The sequence below is a fragment of the Chlorocebus sabaeus genome, chromosome 21, assembly GCF_047675955.1.
Source record: "Chlorocebus sabaeus isolate Y175 chromosome 21, mChlSab1.0.hap1, whole genome shotgun sequence".
NCBI classification, from domain to species: domain Eukaryota; kingdom Metazoa; phylum Chordata; class Mammalia; order Primates; family Cercopithecidae; genus Chlorocebus; species Chlorocebus sabaeus.
In genome coordinates, this window is record NC_132924.1 from 90,220,528 (window position 1) to 90,239,655 (window position 19,128).

Here is a 19,128-nt window from a genome sequence, read left to right on the forward strand (position 1 = left end):
GAATAGTCGGACAATGGAATACTGCATAGTAATAAAAAAGAACAAACTATGACTATACGTAAAATAGTGACCCATCCAGCCAACAGAAGAAACATCAGTATCTTTAAGATGAACTGAGGCGAAAAAGACCATCATAAATAGATAATCTGATAGTATGTCTGTCATTTTCTGAGAGTTTTTTTTTTTTTTTTTAAAAAGGAAACTAGAACACAAGATTTATTGAATGTTTTCTATTTACCCAAGCACTGTGCTAGGAGTGAAACACTGTATGTATTAAAATAAGTACCTTTAAAACTTCTAAAACTAATTTAAATGAGGAAATATCAGAAAAAAATATGCCTTGCTATTTAGCAGTTAGGTTAAAATGTCAGGCACCAATTCATAGTGTGATTACTTTCCAATGACAACTGGTTGAGCATATTCTCAAGAAAAGAATGATTGAAATCTTGTCGTTCTGGTATAAGAGCAGAAACTGCGACTAATTATAGATCCTTATAATGTTCTTCCTTTCCACAATTTTTTATCTTTGCTTTGTTTACTTCTCAAACAACTGTAGATCAACTGCATCTGTTTAAGTACGGCACTAAGTCAGGCAAGATTTAAATACTATATTCCCTGCTAAATTGGGCCTGCCTTTTTATTAACTTCACTTTAAAAATCTCAGTATCATTAGGGTGATTTTGAAAAATAAATCTTACTTTAGATATGATAAATAATATGTCAAATGCCATTCACTTTAATAACATTCGTAAGAATGTTATATAGTATGTATGTTCCCCAAAGTATTTTACATAAAAAATTCCAATGTACTTTGTACTTTCAACACTAGTGTCTAATTTTTTGCTGTTTTAATTTGTATTTAAAATACTTTTCCTAAGGATTTAATCCACAATTCAAAACTTTTAACATTTTACCTTTATCCTTTGTATTTTCACAGATACTTTCAAAATTAGTAATTTCCTCATAATGTAATATAACAAAAAAATCCAATAAAAATCCTTATTATGTAATAATGGAGGGGGAAAAAAGAAATAAAAGAAAGCTGTTAATTTATGAACACTTCATAAATTCTGTAAGATTCACTACGACAAATGAGCACACTTAAAAAAAGTCAAAGATACTAGATATAACTTTAATTTTGAATGTGATTTACATAAGCTCAAACCAAAGAATTACTTATACTTTACTGCCTAATCAAAATTAACATAAACATAACAAATAGTATTTATAAGTCAAAGTAACAAATCACTTTTTAAAAGAAAAAATCTCTACATTGTCAAAATTTTTCCTATGGAATATTGGCAAAGAATGTAAAGTTATATTGTGCCACAAATAGTTAAAAGCAATGATTTTTGGACGGTTCAATAAGATGTGTATATGTAACTTAAAACAAATATTTGGGTTATTTTCTCTGGAAAGTTAGCTTGCAAATGAAAAGAAGAAAACCGAATCCGCATACTGTAATAGCTGTCCTCTTCAAAATTCTACTATTCCATGTAGATACTTCTTCCCTTAATTGTATATGAGTTGGATCATTTTCCCGTTCATTTTGCAACTAATATGTGCATGGAAAAAGAAAAGAGTTATTGTATATTAATAAAAACATTTTGATTTTAAAAAATATCATAATATCCATGTTAATTCAATTCACTTGTTTAGATGTAGGCAACTCAAGATTCCCATGGAAGATTTAAAGTAAACACATATGTCTTGAAATACAGTCTTTCATTAGCATCCCATTACTGTAAATTATTAGTTTGCCATTAAAAATACATGCTGTCACAGATAATCACATTTTAAAATGGTGTTTTTAGGTCATGAGACAAAGTAACTTTAAATTTAAAGTTTCTGTTTTACTTATAAGGAATGACAATTGATACTGATTTGCTTGTGTATTACATATCAATTAACATCTTACAAAAAAAGTGAATCATTATTATGCAAACCTAAAACATGAAATTTAGCAAAAACGAGAAGACCAGATGCTACTGGTAGAAACTTAATACTTTATTTAAATATAATTGCAGTAACAAATGTCAACAAAAACTTAAGTGGTTCTTTTAGTAATTCTCAGCAATGAAAGTACAGTACCCATTCAGTTTGTAAATTCCCACAGATACAAATTTCTTGCTCAAGAAGCTCCCTTCTCCCCTACCTACTCTGTGTGTGTGTGCCCACTCTGTGTGTTTCCGTGTGTGTGTTTCTGTGAGAGACAGAGAGAGAGAGAGAGAGAGAGAGAGAGAAAGAGAGAGAGAGAAGGGGGAAGTGAGAGAGAAAAGACTTAAAGAGGGAGGGCTGAGAGGAGAGAGATGACTTTTGGGGGTGGGGCATGAGAGAAAATAAGCAGAAACCAAAGATCCTTGAAAGATAAAAAGAATCAGGCACATTTATAGAGTGATATTTACTAGAAACATCCTGTGCTGGAGTGATGACATAAATACTTTCAACATCAGCAGGAATAATGACTTCCAAATACGACTGTGTAAATATTTAATTAAAAAGCTTGCAAAATTAATTTTAAATTTATAGCAGAAAACCAGACTCCAACGCCAACTCATTAATACCATATTCTTGGTCTAACTTCCAAATGGCTTCATTCAGCAACAGATTCCTTTTTGACACTGATGCTCCATTTACTGAATCCTGAGACAGTCATTCCTTTTATTAACCAATTACTTAGAATGACCCTTTCTGACAGGAGCCTGTCAGTGTGTTGGCTTGAAAGAGAGTGATGTGGTGTTAAAGTCTAGCCTTGACCTCTCCCACCCTCTCTCTTTGTTACCTCCATACACTTATCTGTGATAACTCATGTTTCTTAAAAAAAACAATCCTTCGATTATTACTGGTAAACTCTGAAATAATATAAGCTTAACAGGCATCATAGCATATTTGCAAATCTGGAAGCCTTCATAATTCCCTAAATCAAATCTCATTATGATGATTACTACTTGTACAAGACTAATCTGGAAAAACCAAACCACTAGCTTGCTCCAAAATTAAGACTTTCTTGCCCAAAGAACTGTATTTGCCATTATTATAAACTAATTCATGTTTTCAAGGGTAGTTCTTATATAGAAATGCATAAATTCTAAATAGAGAAGGGTCACGGGAAAAAGGTCTTCTATTTAGCTAAAGAACAATGAAAATTCTCTTAACAGGTATGCATTATTAAAATAAATATTATGGTACCTGATTGAATTGTGTATGCTTTAGAGGGAGTCAGTCTCTATAGCAAAGTTTCTTAATTTCACTCATTTAACAATAATATGGTTTTCTAATTTCATTTTAATTCTATACACACACCCTTACACCTCACCCCTATGTTTTTAGTTCATCTTGGAGAAACCAAATGAGTAAACAACCCTGAAGCAAATATGTTTTAGGAAATTTCCTACACTGAAAAACGCTTGCAAGAAGTATCTCTATACACATGCTTCTAAACTTCCCTGGGATACCCATGAAAAATAGCATGTTTAAGTAGAATCAGTTCTTTCCCTTTGATTCTTCTAGATGAGATGGAGGTAGTGATGATGAATGGTGCTATAATTTTTGGGTTGTCAGCAAGTTCAGGATGTAGCTTGTGTAGCACAGGTGCTTGACATATAGCAAGCAGTCTTATGTTTGTTGAATGAATAAATGTCAGAGATAATACAATTTCTAAGATGCCTTTTTTCTTTGGAAAGAAATTATTTTCTACAAGAATTCTGAAACATGGTGCTCATTTCCCCATTTAAAATGTCCTTTCCCACCTATTATTTTGTATAACAGAATTTGCTTCACAACTTTCTTCTCACTTTAAAAGACTCCTTTTGGGCTGAGCACAATGGTGCACACCTGTAATCTCAGCACACTGGAAGGCTGAGGCAGGAGGATCACTTGACCTCAGGAGTTTGAGACCAGCGTGGCTAACATGGTGAAACTTCGTGTCTACTAAAAATACAAAAATTAGCTGGGCGTGGTGGTGCATGCCTATAGTCCCAGCTACTCAGGAGACTGAGGCAGGAGAATCACTTGAATCTGGAAGGCAGAGGTTGCAGTGAGCCAAGATCACACCACTGCACTCCAGCCTGGGCAATGCAGTGAGACTTGGTATCAAAAAAGGGGGGGAAAAAAAAGACTCCTTTTGATTTAACACATTAATAGCTAGAATGACAATTTATTAATACTTGGAACATGTATAAAGTCTATTTTGAAGAAAAGAACTTTTTTGATAAAATATTAATGAAAATGTTAAATGAATTATGGATTGAAGCTAAATAATGTATAATCTAACCTTCAAATCAGATATTTCACAAAAGCTTTATAGACATAAATTTATTAAACAGATCAAGAGCTCAGAAGTGAGCTCTCTGGTCTACTGGAAGTGTTTTTCTTTATTATCCATCTTCAACAAAGGTTCCCATTCCAACAGCTTAGATTTTGTTATAGCCTTTTTTCCGAAGTGGAAAAATCACCTGTCCTTAAATACGGATATATATTATATATTTTTCTGTATGTGTAAAAAACCAGAACCAAAAAAGTCCATACTCTTTAGAAAACAGTTAAATTATAAAAATATTACAGAGAGTCTGGATAATTAAAAGGGTATTTCATCCACAATCCTGTTTCTTTAACAGAACTACTTCATTTATTCAGAAATTCACTTCATTTATAACAGAAATACTTCATTTATTTTATCTATACATTTACATGTAAGTAATAATGTACAAATATAATTTCATATCTTTAACCAGCTGATATTTAATTTTCATTTTTTAACTGCTTATTATTATAACAATCGGTATAGCATAATTTATTAAGTTATTCTCCTAATATAGAATACTTATGGTACATATAATTTGGGATAAAATACTATCAAAAGATACAAATTTTTAATGGTACTTGGCACATCCTGCTAAACTGTTTTTGAAAGGGCTTGTGTTACCCATCTCACATAAGAGTATCAGTTTGGTGAACTCTAACTAGAAATTGGTAGTGATACATTTTTCCCTGCTAATTGAAAAGATAAAAATGACACATTCTTCTTTTAGTATGCATTTCTTTAATGGCCAACAAAATCTGTTTCCTATGTATATTTCTTCCTTTGGAAACTATCCTTTTCCCCACTTGTCTAAGTGTTCCATTTGTTGCTCTTACCAGAATTGCTTCATGGTCTAACACCTTTTGCTGTAAATCATTTGCCTTCGTTTCCCCTCCTTTTAATGTTAAATATATACCTTTTGAATTAAGTCTTTTAATTTGCAGACTTCTTCACTCAAATCTTCAACATTATTAACCAATTCTTCACAAACTGAAGTAAAATTCCGGGGAGAAGCCCATTCCAGCGTTATCTGTTAATATTTTCAGAAGTTCAACAATAAATAATGGAAATAACTTCCCACAACTTTATATCCACAAAGATTATACAACATTCTTAAATATTAAATTATATAATTGATATATATATCAATTTTGTTGATATAGGATAAATATCAACAAAATTGTTTAGGATAAATACACCAAAAATAAGTAACTTTATAAAAATAATCAAATGAGCTTGCCAAATGCATTTCCTGAATATATGTATATATAACTTTCTATATGGAGATTAATATTAGTAATACCATTTATGATGAACAAATCAGTTCATGAAGGTTTTAAAAATGACACGATTCTCATATTAATTGATGTTATATAAAAATCACTGGAAAACAAGTGCATTAAAAAATTTTTACTAAGACAAACAGCTAAAACCTAATCACATGAAATAAGCTGCTTTTGCAGGCCACTTACACTTTTTCTTCCTTTTTTTTTGAGACAGTGTCTCGTCCTGTTGCCCAGGCTGGAGTGCAGTGGTGCAATCATGGCTCACTGCTGCCTCAACCTCTTGGGCTCAAGTGATCCTCCCACCTCAGCCTCCTGAGTAGCTAGGACCACAGGTGCATGCCATCATGCCCAGCTAATTTTCAGTTAGGACCAGAGGCACATGCCATCATGCACAGCTAATTTTTAAAAATTCTTTGTAGAGACAGGGTCTCACCATGTTGCTCAGGCTGGTCTCAAACTCCTGGCCTCAAGCAATTCTCCCACCTGGGCCTCCCAAAGTGTTGGGATTACAGATGTGAGCCACCATGCCCGGCCACTTACACTCTTCCTATTCTAAATTTATTTAAAAATCTTTTATTGATACAGTTTTTAAATAACACACTGTTTTGTTTCCATTTTCACTTGGGTCTCCTGTCACTTTATATTTTAAACAAGAACACATGGTAAATTCAATACATGGATCAGTTTAATTTTTGGTCTGACTCGTTTTCTTTTTCTTGAGGCAAGAATACAAAGTTTTAAAATTAGTATGTAATGAAATAATATTAAACAAATTGAGTTATTTAGATCTTACGTGATTTTGCAGAACAAATGATATAATTTTAGCAAATCAGTACTATTTATTGAATTATCATGAACTTATCTGGAATGTTCTTCAGTGTTCATACTTTTCTTCACTTAATAACTTTTGTAGAATACCTTTTGAGAATTTACAGGTAACTCAGTAATAATATTCTGTACAGCTGTTATTAAATGGCCACACTGTTTATTTAATTTGAGAAGAAAGTTGAGGAACTCATCACCACTAAAGAAAGGAAACCAACAAACAAGCAGGAATTACCAATAAGAGCAATTTATTTCATTCTACTAGGCTAGTTACTGAAAATCTAGTCATAAAATTAGATTCTTCCAAAAGAATTCATGGAACAGCTAATACAGATTAGGTACTGAAACAGGCACTGATTATAAAAGAAAAACAAACCTCCAATCCCGAGAATCTTAAAGTTCAGGATAAGATGCAGATATACAATTGCAGCTTTATTATTCACAGGAACACATGAAGGAGGAAGATAAAATAATCAATATCTGAGTAGCTACTATGTGAAGACACTGCACTAGTTATTTTACATTTGTTATTTCTTTTGATTTTTCCTAACAACTCCTATAGGATAGATGTTGTTAATACTATTTTACAGTGGAGACATCTAAAATTCAGGGGTAATGAATTTAATAGCACATGAGAAGGAGGGAGTAGGGAATTAGAAAAGCTTTACAGAGCTAATACTTGAATTGTGTCTGTGGTTGAAGAAAAAGTTTGCCAAGTAGGTAAGGAAGAGATTCTGGATAAAGAGAATAGCAAGTGCAAGACTACAAGGGTAAAGGTCAGTAAGGTGTAATTAAAACACAAATTATTGAAAAGTAGTAAGATAAAAGGCTGGATATAACCATTTATTAAAAGAACTTTTGTGTCAGCATAAGGAATTGAATTTTACCTTTCTGATGATGTAGAGTTACTAAGAGATTTTCAACAGGAAATTTGAAAATTAGACTTTTAAATGAGAATGTTTATTTGGAGAGTGGTGTGGATAAAAGGAACACAAAAATAGAAGCAGAATAATTAGGCGACTAACGGAGAAATGCATCCAAGAGATGATGAAGGAAAACTTAGACTAAGGATCTGGCAGTGGCAGTCTTACTGTGGGAAGGAGGGAAAGCAGTGGCTTGAGAAACCTTTAGGAGAATAAACTGAAAAACTTGGTGATGGATTGTATGTAATGGAAGAATCTATGATGATTCTCAGTTTTTTTGGTTTCCATGGAAGGCAGTGCTGCCAAGCAAGGAACTGAATTTGGTGGCGGATGGTGGAGATAAAAGAAAACATTATGGCATAATAATTAAGAGCAGAGGTTCTTGAGTCAAGAGTCAATGTGAGTTTGGATTCATCTTCCACACTTACTAGCTTTATGATTTTGGGCAAGAATAATCTTAAGCCAAATGTTTTCGTATCTCTAGAATGGAGACAGTAGGACTCAAGAAGACAATGTACATAAAGTACCTAGGATTGTGTCTAGTACATAGCTGGTGTTCAAGTAAATGTAATTATCATGACTGCAATGGTGAGGAGACATGTGGGTGGCAACAAGAAGTAAGTGGTAGAAAATGGGGGTCTTGCAAGGGTATTTATTCTGGGCTCTAAAGACACATGAAGATAGATACAATTCAGAGTCGGTGAACCTCAATGGGAAAAAAATATGTCTTTATTTTCACTAACTTCTAGCCAAGATTCAGTCTTTCCTTGAATTGTGAAGGTAGCACAAACACAGTAGTATTAGAAATGTCTCCAATAGAAATCAAAACTATGATCATAAAGATGACCATAAGACATATTGTGAAGAAGGGAGAGTTGACAGGGGTAGAACAGAAAAGCCACTAAAGGAAATGTAGCCTGAGAAGTAGAAGAAAATCAGTAGTTAAGAGTTGTTATGAATGACAATGAAGGGGATGGATTCAAAGGAGAAAAGATTAAGCACATTAAATAAGTATACTGATTTTGGTAATGAGAAAACACTGGTGACTAGATTAGCTTCAGTGGCAGAAGCCAATTTATAGTAGAAACAACAAATAAACTTAACCCAACAGAAAAGTTGGTCAAGGCTATTAATAGGGAATTCAGAGAAAAAAAAAAAAAAGAAACACAATTTGAATGGATAATGAATGTGGGAATACAATAACCGTAAGATGCCATATCCTAGCAGAATGATAAAAATTAAGATCATTAATATCAAGAGTTGACAACTGTATTAGATGACCTTTCTGGGGAGTCCTTTAGCAGTATCTACTGAAATAAAAATACAATAAAAACTACTATTATTGGACCAAAGGTAATTTGTGTGTGTGTGTGTGTGTGTGTGTGTGTGTGTGTGTGTGTGTGTGAGAGACAGAGTCTCGCTCTGTTGCCCAGGCTAGAGTGCAGTGGCGCGAGGCTCACTGTAATCTCTGCTCCTGGGTTCAAGTGATTCTCGTGTCTCAGCCACCTGAGTAGTTGGGATTACAGGTGTGCACCACCATGCCCAGCTAATTTTTGTATTTTTTAGTAGAGATGGGGTTTCACCAAGTTGGCCCAGCTGGCCTTGAACTCCTGGCCTCATGTGATCAACCTGCCTCAGCCTCCCAAAGTGCTAAGATTATAGGCGTAAGCCACCATCCTAGCCCCCAAAGGGTACTTCTAAGCCCATACAGAAATTCTTATTTGTAGAAGTTCTGACTACATACTATACAAAGTTTCTTTCACACTATTTCTAGAAGGAAAGGTTATAAAAAGCAAGCAATGTCAGCCTCCAATGAAAATAATAGAAAACTTCTAAGATACAGTACTGGAATGTATATAGTATTTTCATTTAAGACAAGTCTTTTAGCTATTAGGCTGAAAAAATGAACAATTTCACTTTAACAGTTTTATAAAATACAAACTTTATAAACAAAATACATATAATCAATGACTTAGAATAAAAAGTACCTGATGGTTGCTTTCAACAAGCAAACCTAAAATTTAAAAATGTAAGAAAACCCTTGTTCTGTTTAGCAGTAAGTATTCATAAAACCATTTTCAAAAAATATGCAATTCTTCTTTATTCTATTTTCTTTCTGATCTTTACTCTAGAAAACACAGAACTTAGAGTATATGACACATTTCTGCCAAAGCAACAGCAGTGATTACTTGTATTTTGTTTCCATGTACTATTTATATAAGTACACTTATAACTTAGATTTCAGTGTTCTTTAAATATTCCAATTTTATTTATCAAGAATAATTACTAAATGAGTAATTCACTAATGCCATATATATTTAATTTATGACCTCAAGGAAATTAAGATCTATTGAGAATTATCATTTGAATTATCAACTGATAGCAGGTATGTAATTTTAGATAGGTGATTCATGAATATATATGTGGAATATAAATTCATCAGTTTTTATTCTTAAGATAGTAAGAGTTCAAATAAACAAATTTTATTACTAGCAAAATTAGTCTTAATGAATGAAAGGAAAATATATACCTTTCTTGTGATATATAATTTTCAGAGCCACTGAATATGGATGGACAAATTGTACAAAACAAAACTCTACAGAGTGCCATTCACACTATGTGAATGGTGTGTCTCCATCACAGCTGCACAGTATACGACCTATACAACTTTACATGGCAGGCCTGATAACTTTGTGCTTATTTAAAAAATTCAAAATAAGCAGATATGACATAGGTATAGTAGACTGTATTATTTGATCAAATTCTCATGTCTTTTCTACTGAGCTAACTACTACCAGTTCCCTGACCCCTGTCAGGGGACTATAATTCATGCCCCAGTGGCATGAGGCCTGACCACATGACTTGCTTTAGCAAATAAAATATGATTGGAAGTTACTGTGTAACTTTTGAACAGAAGCTTCAAGAGCCACTGAATGATCCTGCCATCTTTCTCTTCTTTCCCATGAGAGCAGTATGTCCCAGGTTGAGACTGTTCCTCCAGTCTACTCTCAGAATGACAAGATCACTGTTGCTGACCCATGATACAGATGATCAGGAAACACAGTTTGTTGTTATAAGTGACTGACATTTAGAAATTATTTGTTACTACAGCATAACATAGTATAAGCAAACTAAAACAACAGGCCATTTAAAAAATCTGAAGTCAAGTACTAAGGTAAAATTTATACTTTAAATAAAGGTATTATAAACAAAGGTATTATGTGCTCATTGTAGAATATCTGAAAAAAATTAAAATCGTCAACAATCTTACCAAAGACAATGACTAGTACTATTTTCTCTCAGAATATTTTTTTATAATACACATTTTCTTCCAGTGTTTTTCCTATGGATATACATAACTGACATTGCTTCACATGACCTTTTATATTGTGCCTTTTATAATTATCATGAGTATTTTCCCATGATGTTAAGTTTCAAAATAATTTTAATGATGAAAAAATAATTATATTGATGCAATGGAATTTAACCATTTTCCTGATGTTCAGTATTTAGAGTTTCAAATTTTAGTGTTTATAAATAATAGGGGTGAACAATACACTTTTACATAAAATCTTAACATCTATATAGATTTTTTGGGGTGGAGCAGTTTTCTTGATGCACATAGCTTTGAGATACTTTTGACACCTTCAAGTGGATGTCAGTTAGCTCAGACAAAGAGTCTAAACAGGAACAGTTAAAAATTTCAAATGTGAATGAAAACTTATTATTTCTGTTCAAAATATCTAAAATTAGCAACAGAATGGATATTACAATTTTAAATTGCATTCTTTATTTTTTTAAGAGAGTCTTGCTATGTTGCCCAGGCTGGCCTTGAACTTCTGGGCTCAAGTTATCCTCCTGCCTCTCAAGTAGATGAGACTACAGGCACACCCCACTGCATTGGCTTTAAATTGCATACTTTAATTCTGCAAACATACTAAGGCAGAAAAAAGTAAGTGCAATGTCTGTATGCATTGTTGTAACAGATTATTTTAGAAGATTTTGACACACAGAAGAAAACTATCTTAAAATAAATCAGTAAATTGTTGAAGTCACATTACTAGGAGATTATAATCAATCAGTTCAACTTTTCCTGCTGTTAGTTTTCTTATGACTTAATGACTAATTTCTTCTTTAAAGAATGACTTTGAACAAATGGTAAGTAAAACCTTTTCCGTAACAGCATGTAAACAAAGTCTGTGATTTAATAACAAGGTCAAATTCCTGGAATATATGTCTGCCAGTTTTATTTTTTTAAAAAAATTCAGTAGCTTTTTATAAGTGAACCATTCAGGATTCTGTACATTCTTTACATTTATTAAATCCCATAAAGTAAATTCATATAGGCAACCCTGCCATCATACAAATAAGTTACATAAAAACATTTAATTTGCAACTCAGTCATTTAGAACTTAGAATATTTCTTCACAGAAACAATAATGAAGAAAAGCAAGAAAATGAACAATGATATTTAAGAAGGTGTGCTGATTTTTAAGTCCTCACAACTGAAATCCTTCACAATGCATTTAAATATTTAAGAACTATTAAGTTATTCTGAAACAATGATGAGGCATTATTTTAAATACAGATCTTGCTGTAATGAGATATATTAAGGAAGAAGAATGGAAAAATGGGAATAGGGAATTTTAATATGGGGAATATTTATAATTTAAGCTGTATAATAAAGTTTTTAAGAAATTAGGATCATCTATATTATTTTCTGGAATACTTCTCTGAACTCCAAAATAATGTGGAAATCTATTGGTTGTATGTTTAATTAATGTTTATCATAATTACAATATTGTTTTAGACAGACTATACTAGTGATAATATCACTGCATTTGCAAGTATAGTATAGGATATTATAATTCATTAACTCATTTATCCATGTATTCAATAAAATCTCGCTATACAGTCATGTCCCAGGCAATGGATAACACGGTTAATATATACACCAAGCTCCTTAGGTCATTCTGATAACGTAGCCAGGTAAGGAAATCACTAGCATAAATCATGGTTATGAACCCTAATATGTTTTAAAAGCATATATATAGAAACCAAGTCTCTACTAACATGTAAGGTACTTTTATGTTAGCTATGTAATCCTCATTTGTAAAATTATTTTAGGGAAAAAATCAAACTGGAATACGTTGAAATAAAAAACAGTATTTGTATTATCAGTAGAAAAATAAAATGATTGTGATACTCTTAAATTAACTAAAAAAGAAAACTTAGAAAATAATACTAAGCTAGTATTAAAAGTAAGATTAGAGGAAACTGAGGAAATAGAAAAAATATTTGTGAAGATTTCTTACAGGGAACTTGTATGTACTTTTAAAAGCTCTACAGGCAAAAAATTTGATTTGTCCTCTCTACAGGCATTATTCCTATTCTTAGTCCCTGTGGTAATGGTTACTTTTGAACTCATATGAAACCAAAAGAAAGAAACGAAGAGAGTTTCCTAAGCAATAAAAAAATAGAAAGAATGAGTTAAGAGAAGCTTACATGAGCAAGAGATTGGGTAAAATGTAATTAACCTGACCAAGTGCAATGAGAGGTAGAAGGTGGGGAAAAACATTTGGTGCACAAATCCTCAAAGTTGGGGAGAGAAAGCCATTGTAAAAGAAAAAAGAATTTCATAGGCTGGTTATAAGGTAGTGTTGCTAAGTGACATAATTTCAAAATTATCTAGTTGGTGGAATCAAAACAATTATTATAGGTTATTTCGGATTATAAAATCTAGGGGAAAATTACTGAAAAGACAATCATATAATCTAAAAGGCAGAAGAGGCCTTACAGGGTTTGTATTCTATGCTATGGTTAAATTCTTTCCATAAGCAAAAACCTCTAGAAGTAGCTATTATGTACAATAAAACTGTTATCTTATTTATTCTGGACATTATACTTCTATTAATGCAGCCTAACAGTGCTGGCTTTCCATGACTAGTCATGTGACACTTTAACCTAAACTGAGTTAATAATAAACTTCAAAACTCTTAGTGATTCTTCATGTATATTAAGTCCCATCCTATAGTAATATAGTTAATCTTGGACTTTCCATTTATCCTTATTAAAGTTAATCCTATTAATTTTGGGGAGATTTGCTTCAACCTGCCAAAGCCTTTACGATCTTAATTCTCTATATCTCCTCCATCTAGCCACCAGTCACATGTAGCTATTGAACCCTTGAAATCATAGAGTATATTCTCAGACTATGACAGAGTCAAACTGGAAATTGATAACAGAAAAATCTCCAAACTTGGACATTAAACACCATACACCATGGGTTATTTAGATAATCCATGGGTCAAAGAGGAAGTCTCGAAGAAAATAAAAATATACATAGAAGTGAAGGAAAATGATCACACAGCGTATCACAATTTGTGGAATGCAACTAAAGCAGTGCTGAAAGGGAAATGTAAAAGACTAAATGTTTACATAATAAAAGAAAGTCTCAAAAATGATCTAGATTTCTGCCTCAAGAATCTAGAAAAAGAGCAAAATAAATTCAAAGTAAGCAGAAGGAAGAAAATAGTAAGAATCACAGCAGAAATCAATGACACTAAAAGCAAAAACAATACAGAAAAGTTACTGAAACAAAAGAGCAGGTTCTTTGGAAAAACAAATGCGTAAACCTCTAGCAAGACTAACAGAGATAAAAAAAGAAAAGATGGAAATCACCAATATCAAGAATGAAATGGGATATTATAACAGATCCTACAGTCATTCAAAGAATAGCTGGAAATACTAGGGGCAACTTTTGGCTTCATCAATTAGAAAAAATGAACCAATTCCTTGAAAAACCACACATTACCAAAACTCAGCTAAAGTAAAATAGATATAACTTGAATAATCCTATGACCATTAAATAAATCAAATTGTAATTTAAAAGCTTCCCCCACAAAATATTCAGGCCCAGATGGTTTCACTGGAGAAATCTACAGAATGTTTAAAGAAGAATTAATGTCAATTCTACACAATCTTTTACAGAAAATAAAAGGAGAGGGAATACGTCCCAATTCCTTTTGTGAGGCCAGTATTGTCCTGATACCAAAACCAGACAAAACGCAAAAAAGAAACTTACAGAGCAATATTCCTCATGAACTTAGATACAAAAATTCTTAGCAAAATACTGGCAAATCAAATCCAACAATGCATAAAAAGAATAATAACCCACAGCCACATGGGATTAATCCAGGTATGCAAGGTTGGTTCAATAGTTAAAAATCTAACAAAGTAACCACATCAACAGGCTAAAGAAAAAAGTCATATGGTCCTATCAGTTGGGATAGAAAAAGCATTTGAAAAAATTCAACAACCATTCATGATAAAAACTTTCAGAAAAATGAATAGAGCATAACTTCCCCAATATCAAAAAGAGAATCTACAAAAAAACCTATAGCTAACATCACAGTTAATACTAAAAAAGTGGATGGTTTTCTTCTGAGATTGGGAAGAAGGCAAGAATGTCCACTATCTACAACTTCTATCCAACATAATACTGGAAGTCTTACCCACTGCCATGAGGGAAGAAAAAAGGCATACAAATGCGAAAGGAAAAAATTAACCTTTTTTTTTGCAGACTACATGATTATCTACATAGAAAATCTCAAACATTCTACAAAAAACCTCCTACAACTAATAACTGAGTTCAGTAAGGCTGAAATGTACAGTCAAGACACAAAAATCAATTGCTCATGGAAACAAAAAGATAAATACCATTGGCAATTGCGTCAAAGAAAACAAAATACTTAGGTATACATCTAACAAAATATGCATGAAATCTGTATGATGAAAATGACAAAATGCTGATGAAAGAAAACAAAGAAGGTCAGAAACGGTGGCTCAGGTTTGTAATCCCATTACTTAGGGAGCCAAGGTGGGAGGATCACTTGAACTTAGGAGTTTGAGACCAGCTGTGGCAACAAAGTGGAAACCCTGTCTCTACAAAAAATTTTAAAAATTAGCCAGGCATGGCGGTGCATGCCAGTGGTCTCACCTACTCAGGAGGCTGAGGCGGGAGGATCACCTGAACCCAGGAATTCGAGGTTGCAATGAGCCATCATTGTGCCATTGCTCTCCAAACTGGGTGACAGGGTGAGACCCGGTCCCAAAAAATATATTTTAAAAAAGAAAACCTAAAACTTTTAGAGATATATGTGTTTATGAATTAGTATAATTGACATAACTGTCAATTATACCTAAATTAATCAATAGGATTCATACAATTACCACCACAATCTCAGAAAGTTTTTTTTTGTAGAAAAAGCTTTACATAGAAAAGCTTTATCTAAAATGTATATGGAAAGAAAAAGGCTCTAGAATAGCCAAGATGATTTTGAAAAAGAACAAAATGAGAGGAATCACTCTTCCTGATATAAAGGCTTACCATATAGTTAGAGTAATCAAGACATGGTACTTTCAGAGGGACAGACACATAAGGAACTCAGAATAGAGAACCCAGATTATACCCACACAAATATGCCCAATTAATTTTTGACAAATAATCAAAAGCAATTCAATGGGGGAGGAACAGCCTTTTCAATAAACAGTGCTAGAGCAATTATCTATCCCCTGGTAAAAAAAAAAAAAAAAAAAAAGAACCTCGGCCTAAACCTCATAACATTACAAAAATGAACTCTCAAAATGTATCATGGACTTAAATGTAAAACTATAAAACTTCTATGAAAAAAGCATAGGAGAAAATCTTTGAGACCTAATTTCTTAAACTGTTATTTAACTTGATACTAAAAATATACCAAAAGTAATGTTCTGTAAAGGGAAAATCTGGTAAGTTAGACCTCATCAAAATAAAAGTTTTTGCTCTGTGAAAGACCCCATTAAGAGGATGAAAAGAAAAATTACAGAGTTGGGAAAAATATTTACAAATCACATATTCAACAAAAGATTTGAATGTAGATAACTCCCAAAACTCAACATTAAAAAACAATTAATCTAACATAAAATTGGCAAAAGATACTGTTAGAATTTCACCACAAAAAGTACACATATGGCAAATAAGATATAAAAAGCTGTTTACATCATTAGCCATTAGTAAGTGCAAGTAAAAACGTAACAAGCTATTACTATATACCCATCAGAAATGGCTAAAAAATATCATGCTAACACCAAATGCTGGGGAGGATGGAGAGCAAACTGGATTACTCATACACTTGCTGGAAATATAACAGTACTGCCATTCTGGAAAACAGTTGGACAGTTTTAAAATATACTAAACATGCAACCACCGTACAACCTAACAATTGTCCTCTTCAGCATTTATCCCAAAGAAAGAAAATGTATTTTCTAATAGACTCTTGTAGATGAATGTTCATAGCAGTTTTATTTGGAATAGCTAAAAACTAAAATCTACTCAAATGTTCTTCAATGGATAAATGGTTAAACAAACTGTAGTATATACATACCATGGAATACTACTCAGCAATAAAAAGGAATGAACTATTGTACTGATACATGCAACAACTTTGATGAACCTCAAGAAAATTAGGATGACTGAAAAAAGTTAATCTCAAAAGGATTTATACTGTATGATTCTATTTATATAATATTCATGAAATAACATCATTAAAAAAATGGAGAAGAAATTATTGGTCGCTAGGGGTTGGTATGGGGAGAAGGTTAGACGTGGCTATAAAGGGGTAGTGTGAGACAGCCCTGTGTTAAGTACATTGAACACGGAAGTAGTTACATGAAGCCATAAATGTGATAAAATTATATATATACACACACACAGATGAGTGCATAACTCACAAAATATGAGTAAGCTCTATAGGTCGTACCAATGTAAATTTTCTAGTTTTGATATTGTCCTACAGTTATAAAAGGTACTAATACTGGGCAAAACTAGGGAAAGAATGCATGGGACTTCCCTGTGTATCTCTTTGAAATATCCCAAGAATCTGTATTTCAAAAAATTTTAAAAAATCACTTATTGCTGTATAATATATTAATAAAATCAAATATTATTTTCAAAATAGATTTGGGATTATTAATAACCATTGCTTGACAAGTTTTTAATATTGGAAATGAAGTTTATATTTTGGTAACATAATTTCTTATACAGTAAGGCTGAAAATAGAACTGAGCTACCTAAGAAATGTTTTCTTATTGACCTAAGTGAAAATATTACTTTGAATTTTCAATTTAACCTCTAAAATGATTTTTAAAGGTATACTATAAAAAAGTATGGGATTGTTTATAAGGTTCAGTTTAGCAAGATGCAATGAAAAAATAAAACAAAAATATTTCTATGTGAGTTAACAAGAAGACACATTGTTTGCTTCTTGGTAAATGACTTTATAAAAATTGACTTTACAAAGCACATCCAATTTCAGAACACAGTATCTTCCAAAATCTATTACCCTGGGAAAATGATCATATCAAGTAAAATGACTCAGACATTATGAAAATTAAACTAAAAAAGAACAATTGGTTCTTAACACTATTAATGTAAACAAATAAGTTAATTTTACCTGATTTCTAACTTTATCTCTTCAGATAACTCTCCAAATTGTATCTCTTCTACCTGTAGTTCTTTAAGAGCAGCCAGAATTTTCTGCTGGTCTTTACTGGTAATTCCATTCTAAGCAGAAATAGTTTTAAGGTACAGTAAATTAGTTATATTTGAATAATTTAAAACTCAAAATCACTGAAGATATTTTCTTACTTGATGAATTCACAACTTGAAAAAATAGGCATACAGTGGAAAAATAACACATTTCTAAAAAAATATATGTTTTTCTTATAACTGTGATTGATGTTAGTTACAGCATTAAAATATTTAGATATATAATAACAATAGCCAATTTTTTTGCAATACATAACAACTATAATGGACTCCCAAAACAAATTACTAGAACTTAATATTTGTAATACTTCAAAAAAAAACACAGTAAAACAAAATTTCCTTCAAATTTTCATTTAAAAATCAGTGATAAATGAGAATCAAGTCCTATCTTTCTTTGTATTCTACCTTTAGTGTTAAACCAAATTTTCTATACTGGAGTTAGCTTTGTAGAATGCTTATTTATTTTTAGTGATATTAAAAATTTCAAGTTTCCCATGTGGTCATGCACTCAAATCATTGCTTTTTACATATCATATTTATCAAGGTGTCTCTAACACATCCCGCAGCTATATGTTATTAGGTAATACTAGATGGCAAAATAAAAGGTCTCAATAGTTTTGAGAACCAAACAAAAGGCTTGGGAGACACGTGTTAATACCCATATACATAGAAAAACAATCTCTTATTTGTAAGTGCCCCAGTTTACAAATCTATTTCACATTTGAAACTGAAGGATCAGTTTTAGTTCAGATGTTATGACAATCTGGAAAAAAAAAAACAAACAACCCAAACTGTAAGTCATTACGTGTTCTTAAAGTAACTTAACACTAACACAAGACTTTAGATATGGTTATGCGTAATCATATCTAATCAAGGACACAGTAAAAGAGCAATTGTCTGTAGCCCTAGTATTTTAAAGAGAAAAGGATCCATAATTTGAAAACATCAAATATATCAGGAATTTCTGAAACTGATACTAACCTTTGTAAATTCATCTTCCCTCATGGTCAAAAGGTGTCTTAACGTTATATCCCTTTCCTGTATAAAAGGAAAAAAAGGCCACCTTTCCATATAATTAAAATAGTAGAAGGAGAAGTAGGCAAGCGTTCATAAGTTAGTTACTTGCTTCACTCTCAAGCAAATTCCAGTTTTCTAGAGGGAACAGGATATGTAGATATAGAACTATAATATTAAGTAGACAGTAAT

The 19,128-nt window shown here is 32.1% G+C and overlaps 1 protein-coding gene across 2 annotated transcripts in view; it reads right to left on the minus strand.

Annotated features, from left to right (window-relative positions):
• Nucleotides 1-1,022: 1,022 nt before the first annotated feature.
• The window catches only part of ASZ1 (ankyrin repeat, SAM and basic leucine zipper domain containing 1), a 64,798-nt gene continuing 46,692 nt past the window's right edge, over nucleotides 1,023-19,128 (minus strand). For both annotated transcript variants that reach the window (XM_038004443.2, XM_007982692.3), the window contains 5 exons: nucleotides 18,904-18,960; nucleotides 17,828-17,937; nucleotides 6,505-6,610; nucleotides 5,217-5,330; nucleotides 1,023-1,555 (listed from right to left, as the gene is read on the minus strand). In XM_038004443.2, coding sequence (XP_037860371.1) covers nucleotides 1,403-1,555; nucleotides 5,217-5,330; nucleotides 6,505-6,610; nucleotides 17,828-17,937; nucleotides 18,904-18,960 — 540 coding nt within the window. In that variant the 3' untranslated portion in view covers nucleotides 1,023-1,402. The remainder of the gene's footprint in view (nucleotides 1,556-5,216; nucleotides 5,331-6,504; nucleotides 6,611-17,827; nucleotides 17,938-18,903; nucleotides 18,961-19,128) is intronic.